At 35.4% G+C, this 9,964-nt stretch overlaps 1 protein-coding gene across 1 annotated transcript in view; it reads right to left on the bottom strand.

Annotated features, from left to right (window-relative positions):
- Positions 1 to 2,576: 2,576 nt before the first annotated feature.
- Positions 2,577 to 9,964, bottom strand: part of LOC119829788 — a 23,182-nt gene continuing 15,794 nt past the window's right edge. The window contains exons 3-4 of the mRNA XM_038352496.1: positions 8,443 to 8,515; positions 2,577 to 4,608 (exon numbers count right to left, since the gene is read on the bottom strand). Of these exons, the coding sequence (XP_038208424.1) occupies positions 2,911 to 4,608; positions 8,443 to 8,490 (1,746 nt within the window). The 5' untranslated portion in view covers positions 8,491 to 8,515 and the 3' untranslated portion in view covers positions 2,577 to 2,910. The remainder of the gene's footprint in view (positions 4,609 to 8,442; positions 8,516 to 9,964) is intronic.

The raw sequence follows: 9,964 nt of genomic DNA on the forward strand, positions 1-9,964 counted from the left end.
AGTTCCATCTTTGAATGTATGTTCCACGGGCAAAACCGGGGCGGACCGCTAGTTTCTAACAAAATCATTTTTAACTCCAGCTCTGTGACATATGGTTCGAAGACATCAAGCCTCATCTAATCCGCAACAACATAAAGCTCCACGTGCACGAAGATCAAGCTGGTGGCGAGGGCGCCAAGTGCTTGCCGCCTGGAGCGCCGGGCTGCTCCCACCTCGATCCAGGTGCTGCATCCGATGTACGAGGCCGACTCTTACATCTGATGTCTTTGAGATAATCAAGTCTTTTTAAATTTTGAAGCGGTGCAAATAGGTATCTAGTACAATTGAGAACCGGATGATATATGACAGAATACGTTCGCTTCATTCTCAAGTAAAATGATAAAAATAATTAGTAAGGAATTATTTTACACTGCATTCATAGATAGCATTTTTGTTGGGTCACGTATTAAAATATTACAAATAATATTAAGATGTAAATGGTAAAGCAAGAATACCAAATTTGGTATAAACGAACCGGGGTAAAAATACACGAACTCGCCGCATGCTTCATTTTATTAAATAAAGCATTCATGCGTGCTCTTAGATTATTCAAGTGTTCATTTTCAATATAGGCTAAAATAAAGCATACGATTTTCAGAAACGTCAGCGGCAAAATGCGAGCTGTGCCGACTGCTCTTCTCCGCCGCGAACAGCATCGAGAGCGCCGTGTCGCAGGCCGCCGCCGCGCCCCACAACACCTCCACGCCATAACACGTCTCCTGTGTCTCAGGTATTCATACATAATTACATTTACTTAAATCTCAAGATAAAGCGATAAAAGCTCTACACGCCATAACACGTCTACTTTTTCTTAGGTAGGTATTGTAAAGAGTTTCGCCTTAATATGATGATAGCACATAGACATTTTTCAGTTCTATATAGCAAGGATGTTTAAAAAAAAAATGATAGGTAGACAGGTTCTATCTAAGCTGAAAGCGAAATTTCATTTGCTTTACTGTACGGCTAAGAAACCTAATAAATGTTATTATCTGATTTTTTTTTATTATCCCTACCAAATCAGCTATACTAAAAATAAGTATTTTTTTTCAGAATCAAAACCATCATCGAAATGAAACTACAAAAAGAAAATCGCGAAAAAGGAAACATGTTCGAAAACACACACAGTCGGAGGGAAGGTTACGAGTGCCTCGTTTATGTCATAATTTAGTTCTGCCCTCACCTACACAACAAAAATCGTCTCGTGCTAAACGACAATCAAAATATAATCCGCAAATTGTGAGTATTGATATTTGTTAAGTTCGGAATTTATAGTTCTAGCGGTTTCGTGAATGGTTATAATAAGTTTCCTTATTTCTTACATGATTAAAACATATACAATAATAATTTCAATGCTAAATTCATTATGTACTTCGAAACATATTAAATGATTTAAAGTCCGATCAAAAGTTTTTATATAATAAATTTATTTCCAGAAGCATAATTGTCCCATCGAAGAATGTCTTAAGTATGTTTGAATAGTTACGCTTCGCTCTTTACTTTTTTTGTATTTGTAGATAAATTCCATACAAATAAGGAGAAAAACAAAAGAACAGTCTACACAAACAGAAATTAGTGGGAAATTGTTTAACAGTATATCTTATAACGTACCAAAATCAACTGAATTAACAGAAAACAAAAGAATCGTATCGTTTCGTCAAAATGAGCCCAGAAGGAATCGACTGAAAAAGGATATCGTTCAATCGCCTCTATTTGAAAAGGTTAGCTAAGATTATGTGGTTTTTGATAAACTCACCTATACATAATTAATTATAAAATGTTGTTTTTTTTGACAAAGAACTTTCGATGTGTAAATAATATCATTCTCAAACAACTCTCCTTCGGGAATAATAAAAAAGTTAAAAATAAAAATGCGCCCCGCGGTTTCACCCGCGTAAGTCCGTATCCCGTAGGAATATCGGGATAAAAAGTTGCCTATATGTTATTCCAGTTGTCCAGCCATCAACGTACCCAATTTCATTGCAATTGGTTCAGTAGTTTTTGCGTGAAAGAGCAATAAACACACACATCCTTACAAACTTTCGCATTTATAATATTAGTAGGATTAAGTAAGTATTAGTAGGATTTAATCTACGTACATATTCCTAGTCCTTAGTCAACACATAATTTATCATTTCAGGATCTTATTAATATCATATGTTCGGAAAATGATAAGAGATTAAAAGTTTTATACAAAAGTCCGTCGAGATCCAATAAATCATCATTAATGAATTTAATGCCTGAACTCGAAACACAAACAAAAAAATGTAAAAAGAAAGGAAATGCCCCACCATGGAAATAAGGTCAATGTGCCTTATTCATCAATATTTCTGTAGGATTATACATAGCTGATACAATACAATTATTTGTTAAAAATATTTCTTAGTTACTTTACCTATTTTAGTACTTATTTTTTATATAAGAATTAGCATATTAATTTCTTTGTATGAATAAACATATTTAGTTTTCAATATTGTATTTTCATTGTATGTATAGTTTAGGTTATACTTTGGGGAAAATTCTGTAAAAAAATTATTACATCATCTCACACGACACTTTAATTGGTATAATAACTTAGGACTAAGGTTCCTTACTTACGACTCTTTACAAAATTACAACAGACATATATCGACTATAAAAGACAGTACAGAAAATGTTTCACACACGAATAAAATAATTTACAAAAAGCAGTCGAACATTAAACATCACACACATTAAATACCCTAAATAAATAAGTCACAAGTCACCGAGCCTCGATCGCGACCGCGGCAGCACCAGCCGCCCGGCCGGGGCCGACGCTCGTTCGCTCTTTGGATCTGAGAAGAGTTCATTGAACGTCCACGCGTCCACGTTTGCACCCTCGAATATTCGCAGTTAGTTCGTATGCTTCACGTAATCCGTCTCAAAGTAGGCAGTGCCATGTGCACCCTTCCTGTCCAATGCTCTTACACGCACAAAGAGGAAAGCGGCTACTAGAGATGCAACTACCAAGACTAATAATAACATGACGAGACCTGCCACAAAAGATGGCACCGACATGCATATAGTTTCTGGGTCAGTGGCGGGTGATTGAATTACCACTGTTTCATTCGTAGCGGCATTATTTAATGCGAAATTAACATCACCTGGTGCTACTACTTGAATTGTTCGACTTGTGTTCACGTCTGTCATTTCCTGTGCATCTCTCTTGTATATGCGAGTTGGTGCTGAGGTTTCTCGTCTCCTTCTCACTCCAACTAATGTCTCTGGGAAACCTTCGACTGAGCGCGGGCGACCTCCAAGAGTAGCGAGGTTTCCATGTCCTTCATCTTTCCTTTTAACAGTATTGTATACGCCGCGGCGGCCCGGTGGTGGGGGAGGAGGTAGGTTTACATCATCTTCATCCCGGTTGGGTGATGGTGACGAGGGACTCGGTGCATTGGGTGTTGACGATACTTGCGCTTGTGGTGGCGGAACAGCGTCGTCACGTTTTTCGGAATAAGCTCCTGAGGAATCAGCTGGATGTCTTGGATCTGGGTACGCAGGTGGTACTCCATACTCAGAGTGGGGGGCAGGAGGAGGTCCATATTCTCCGTGAGGTGAGCCAGATAATGCGTATTCACCGGCTCCTAATGCATTTCCACCCAATAATGGCACGCCGTAATCTGCGCCGAGACCACCGCATTTTGGTTCTGGACAATTGTATCTACATACTTGAATTACACATTGGAAATGAACATTCATAGAATCAGGGAATTTAAAAGCTTGGAAGTATGCAAATGACACAACAGATGCAGATGGGCCAAAGTTCTTAATCTTCTGGAATTTACTCATAATCTTAGGCCTGACCACACATCCATATTGATCCACAAGCTGTATTGGTGCTCGTTTGCCATCATGAGCTACACAGTTTCTGACAAGCATGTCGAATTTATTTTCGTCGTCTTTAATAGCCAGTACCATTGTCATTGTTTGACCAATTTTAACTATACCGGACACTTCAGATGCCCATGGTCCCTTACCGACTTGAATTTGCATCCAACATTGCAAGTTGTCGCCGAGAAAGTTAGCGGTAACAGCATGAAGCATATCGACTTGGAAGGGTCTGAAAGTGACAGCCTTTTCATAAAAGTCGTACCACGTGCATCTCAATTTTCTCGCTTGGTCCCATACTTCCTGAACGTAGGGGTCGTACTGAACTATTATCGTATTTTCGACGTACGAACCGCTAGGTGTTGGGCTTCCATATGCGGCGACATTATGATTGGCGGAGCTACTCATGCCACAACTGTTAAGGAATATTTCAAATGTAGCGCTTAAGTGACCGGTTCCAGGCTTTAAATGCATACATTGAGGATCGCTGTAAAATCCTTTAGAGAATATCATTCCATAAAACGGTCTATCGAACTCAATATTGACTCGCATATGTGTCTTTTCGCATTGAACTTGTAGATGTTTTATTTTAGGACTGTCTGGTGTTGTTAAGGGCCAGGGGTCATCTGTGTGGGCGGGTTGTAGCGGTGGTCCGTAAGCACCACCGCGATGTTCTAGGGGTAGCGAGGCTGAGTCCACTGGCGGTTCGCATGTTGCATCCTGAAAATATACAAATTCAACATGTTACTTTTCTCGATAAACATATTTGTTTCCGCGTTTTTGGTATAATTGTATTTTTTAATTTAAATTTATTGTGTCAATAAAATTATGCCCACATAAAGATGCTATTTACTTCTGATACAATCAGTTTATTGCATCTTATTTCAACACTATTACGTGATACAATAATGAAATAAATGCATCGCTGACGAGCACATTCCAGCGCGCGGGTGCGTCGCAGTCTACTTCTCGACGCGCCAGCCCCTCACCTAGCTCGGTTCTTTCCGACTTTCTACACTGATAAATGCCTCATGCTACCGATTATGCTATTAATCAACGTAATAATTTTGATGAATACTACTTTCACGATCTTAGAGTATCTTGCGTCAAGTACAATTTAAATAAGAATATTTCAAGTTAAATCTTGTTAAATATAATTGAGAATGTATATTTATTTATACCATTAACTTTCGAAGAATGAAAAATGGAAAATTTTAACATTCATTCATAAATTTACAATAGATTGTATATTATAGGTACTAATATACTTGTAATGTTTTGGATACAATTTGTTTGAATTTATCCTTTTTATTATATAGACTATGTAAAGAGAACCGGATTAACGAATATTATCTAAACTATCAAATGCCTAAAATGCATCCATGGAATAAATAACGATGTATCATTTTTACGCAATGCTTAAATATAATAATCTTGTATAGATATAATATAACTACAAATATACTAAAACGTCGAAACGGACATTAACACATATCTGTGAGATTGCCGTGTTTCATTTACTGTGAAAATAATTAGAAGCGACAAGTGTAAGCAATAAGCATTATACGAGACACGCAGCGTAGCTGCGTACCGATCGCATTTTCTAAACCGGTTAGAAATTACCGACTGCTCGAGTTTGCAAATAGCAAAAGAAAATGCTATAAAGTTGCCCTAAAGGGCGCGTTTCACAAGACTTTTTATTAATATCCTAATGGAACGTGACTTTTAATAAATAGAAGCAGACTTCGATACCTATATAATATAACATAAATGAATAAATCAATCTATATTTACATCACAATTTGAGTTACCTATTATATTTTGAAAAGTAATTCTATTTCTAGATCAGGTGAAACTTAAACTAAGCCGATTATTATTCGTAAAGATCTTAACTGTGTATGATGCAGCCACTGTTCTATTAGTGGCTAACGGATAACTGTCCATGTTCATCATATGAAAACTTGCAACTATAATAACAGGAACAGTAAATTGCATTTAGAGATTTAAGTATTTTAAATAATCTGCTATTTGAACAAAATATAGGGATATTCCCATCTATCTACTATTAAATAAAAACAAATATCATTAAAAATAAAAAAAAACAAATAGACGTTGTTTTCAAGGGTCATGAATTATTGCGATACTAAATATAATATTGATCCACATGTCGCTCAAATATGAATAAAGTTGTTTATTATTTATTTTGGCAAGTATGTGGCAATTTTTGGAAACACAAGCTATGTAGAGTACAAATTACCGCATCCGTTAAAAATAAGCTGCTAAAAAGACCCCTTTTGCTAAAACGGAAGCACACCTTTGCACATGACCTTATTTTGAACCCTTATTCCAAAATTATTAAGAAACTTCTCGACTTTTGACTACGTTACAAATGCGATATAATACATACAATGCATTTAGAACACCTTGGAAAAGCGATAAACTATTTTGAGAGTTCTCTATTCCAGTAGTGTTATGTAATATTTTATAGTCTCATTTAGTAAAATTTAAGTTATACAAAGGTCACAGAAAGCTGATGAGGTTGATGTATAAACATGTACAAATATTCTTGGGCAGAGATGAAAGTTGTTATGAATGTTAAATAAATGAAACCGGAATTTGCTTTCGTTCAATTTGTAAGTAACAAGCAGGCATTGTTATTTCTATATAATGTAAGCTTGTTACTACATACTAAATGTTTGAATTTATGTTCTTATTATATTTATATTGTAATATGTTATTAAGACAAAATTCGTGTTGCATATTATTTTATGAGAAAATTTACACCCTTAATTTTAGAGAAATTCATTGACATAACTTGATAAATTAGTGGAGGTTGCGATAAGAAGTGAAAACAAAACTGCTTTTTATTTAATGGTCACGTAATATCGATCAATAATAAATAGCCTTATTTATAATGATATAATCGGCTGTAATATAATTAGAGTCACGACAGAAAATGAAATCGTCTGTACGAATCGATTACATCATTCAAAGCTCGAAATTTTATCCGCAGTGAAAGCGATATTTGGTATAATCTGAGTCTTACTTATCATCATGATCGTATATTTGTAAAACCGATAAATGAGAAATTTGAAATTTCTTATTAAGATGTTATGTAAGTTGTGAGTTACTTTTTATTTTATATTTGTCTTTATTGCTTTATGTGCGAAGTTGGTTTTAATATTTGGTACATTTTGCCTAGAGAACAGCTTCTTAATCCGTAAAGACAAGGAATATAAATAGTAATAATTAACCAATACTAGCTACTTGATAAAAATAATGGATAACGCTTTAAGTAAGGAAGGCTTTAAATGAGGATTAATATTATATTACTTTAGTATCTATGGCGAAAATACATTTTACTATTACGCTTCTAACATTTCCGTTTGAAAAATGTTGAACGTTTAATATAGCGTGAAATTTTCAGTTTACGATAAATAAAAAAAAAAAATTTTTTTGTTTTTGCAAATCATTTTTTACTAGTAGGTATATATCAGTGGTAACAGCATATATTTACTTATAGGAATTCTGATGCACAATATCTGAACATCGTTAACACAACAATGCTGTGACATTCCTGTTGAAATACCAATTGGCAAGCATCATTATAAAGTTTTTGCTTTGAACGTAGTACGTACGAACGTACATCACGTCGTTTACTTGCAACTATCTTCATAACATTATTTTCACCGTATTAAATAAATAATTCACTTGTAATATGGGTTTGGACGATCTGCTATAATTCCGTTGAAGTGAAATCTAGTCTACGTCGTTATGAGAAAAAACAATGACCGTTCACTAAGTAGCATCAATTGCACTAGTCCGCTGAAAAGACGGTAAACTTGCCGTATACTGTCGTTAACAAATATGTATTCTACCTAGCAGTTTGTGTAATTGTAACACTTCTTCATCAATCGCTCGCTCGCTGGACCTAATAGTCCGTTTGCCGGGTCTTTTTTATAAATACAAATGTTTCTTATCTAATATATAAAATTCTCGTGTCACAGTTTTCGTTGCCATTCTTCTCTGAAACGGCTTGACCGATTCTTATGAAATTTTGTGTGTATATCGGGTATGTTTGAGAATCGGCAAACATCTATTTTTCATACCTCTAAATGATCAGAGTAAGGCAGAACAGCGTTTGCCGGGTGCAGCTAGTTTAACTATATATACCTACTCAGCTCAGTACAGTTTAGATTCAAAATAAATTTACAAAAAAAAAAAAAAATACTTAATTTATATTTTAGCTATATATTTTATGTCGATTGGTTTATTTATTCTTTAAATTATATAGTGTTCCCATCTCATACCAGTTTTTGATTTATCATTAATTGTAAGGAATTTGCAAAGCATAATTTAAATAATTTTGTGAATTACACAATATATAGGTATTATTTTTATTAAAACTCTGAACGCCCACTTTCCTTTAATATTCTGTTATATCTATTATATTATCTATTCCTGTTATATCCTTAATACTTTTTACAAATTATTTTCTCCCTAACGAACACGAGAAAAAATAGGTAAAAATGAGATCGTTTCAAAAACTCTTACCTTAAAGAGGAGCGTCGCCAGCAGCAGCAACAGCCTGGTCCTCTTCATAATCGCAGTCCGGTCAGTCAGCGGCCTGCAACCAACGGAATACGTTGAGGTGGGAAGTGAGATGGCGCGCGCGGCGCTACAGCAGCGCTATTGGCGCGCGAACGCGGGTGCTCGCATGGCGGCCGACAGCGAGCACTGCCACCACGAACGGCTCTCTCCCCCCCAACCCTCCTCTTAGCTGACCCACTGACCGAGTGCAACGTCTACCGGAACTGCACCAGATGCATCTTTCACCGATACGCTCCTGATGCGATGAGAGGAAACGGCGCGCGGCCTTCACCTCGCGATGCAAGGTCATATTGATTAATTTTTCAAATGTTATGACTTATTTATATAGGAATCTAAAGAAATGTACTTTCATTATAAAATTTTGAAAATATTTTCGTGGTAAAAAAATTGGATTTCCTGAACTCTAATTTAGGGCAATAGAAAAAATAAATCTTAATAGGTACTAGGTACACAATGTCACACATTGAATAAAATGTTCTATGCGAAAATGAATCAGATTTGAAATACTTATAAAAAAATGTGATCTTGAAAATCTCTTCTCGATTTCGTTAATAATCTTTATTGTGTTGGAAGCGTTAATTAAAAATGATTACGCTCTTTGCATTATTTTGACGATTAAATTAAAAATTTGGCAAAAAAATATCCAACGTCAACCTCTCCGACTGAGCGTTAAAGAACGGTTTTTATCCATCCTGCTACATTATTAATATCGGTGGGTAGTTAGTAAACAATGATTTCATTATCATTATATATATCATATATCATCATTATCAGCTTATATATGTAAAGATTGCAGGACACGGCCGTCTAGCCGGCCGTTCAGGCCATAATCTACCATGCTACCATGTTGACAGATTCTTTAATTTCGAGCCACTCGATCATCACTATTTTTGTCGAGCAATATTAAAATCATGTCAATTTTGCGACTAATAGGATAGGTCTTTTGTTCTTGAATAACATGTATTTGTATTTTGTTGGCAGCGGAATAGAGTGTTTAAATAAATAAATAATATTAGTAATTTACTAGGTTTTCTTTCGCTAAACTGTTTGAAATAGTTAATCAATTACACGTTCTACGTTTTTTACAACGCAGCAAACTGTAATGTTTTCTCCGTCTGCAATAGCTCATGGGCAAAAAGCTTTTAATTACCAATCATTTGCTTCTTAAGGTTTTACGGAGCTAAAAATAATATCGTAGGCGTTTACGAAGCGACACACCCGTAGTTAGCTGGCTACGGCTACGTGATAGCGATTTCACCAGACTGCATGTTGTTAGAAAGTTTCATCTCGTCATTCGAGATCACAATCAAATGCATGTTCATTTCGCATCAGAGCTCTGTTTAGCAAATCCGTCATAAAAATTGATAATCGCAGATTGAACAAAGCCGATGTTTTATTAAAGATGATGTAAATTTTGGGTCGTAGCTAAATACTAAAAATAGTTAAATAATCGATAAGAGTTTTA

The sequence above is a fragment of the Zerene cesonia genome, chromosome 10 (genome assembly GCF_012273895.1).
Source record: "Zerene cesonia ecotype Mississippi chromosome 10, Zerene_cesonia_1.1, whole genome shotgun sequence".
In the NCBI taxonomy this organism is placed as follows: Eukaryota; Metazoa; Arthropoda; class Insecta; order Lepidoptera; family Pieridae; genus Zerene; species Zerene cesonia.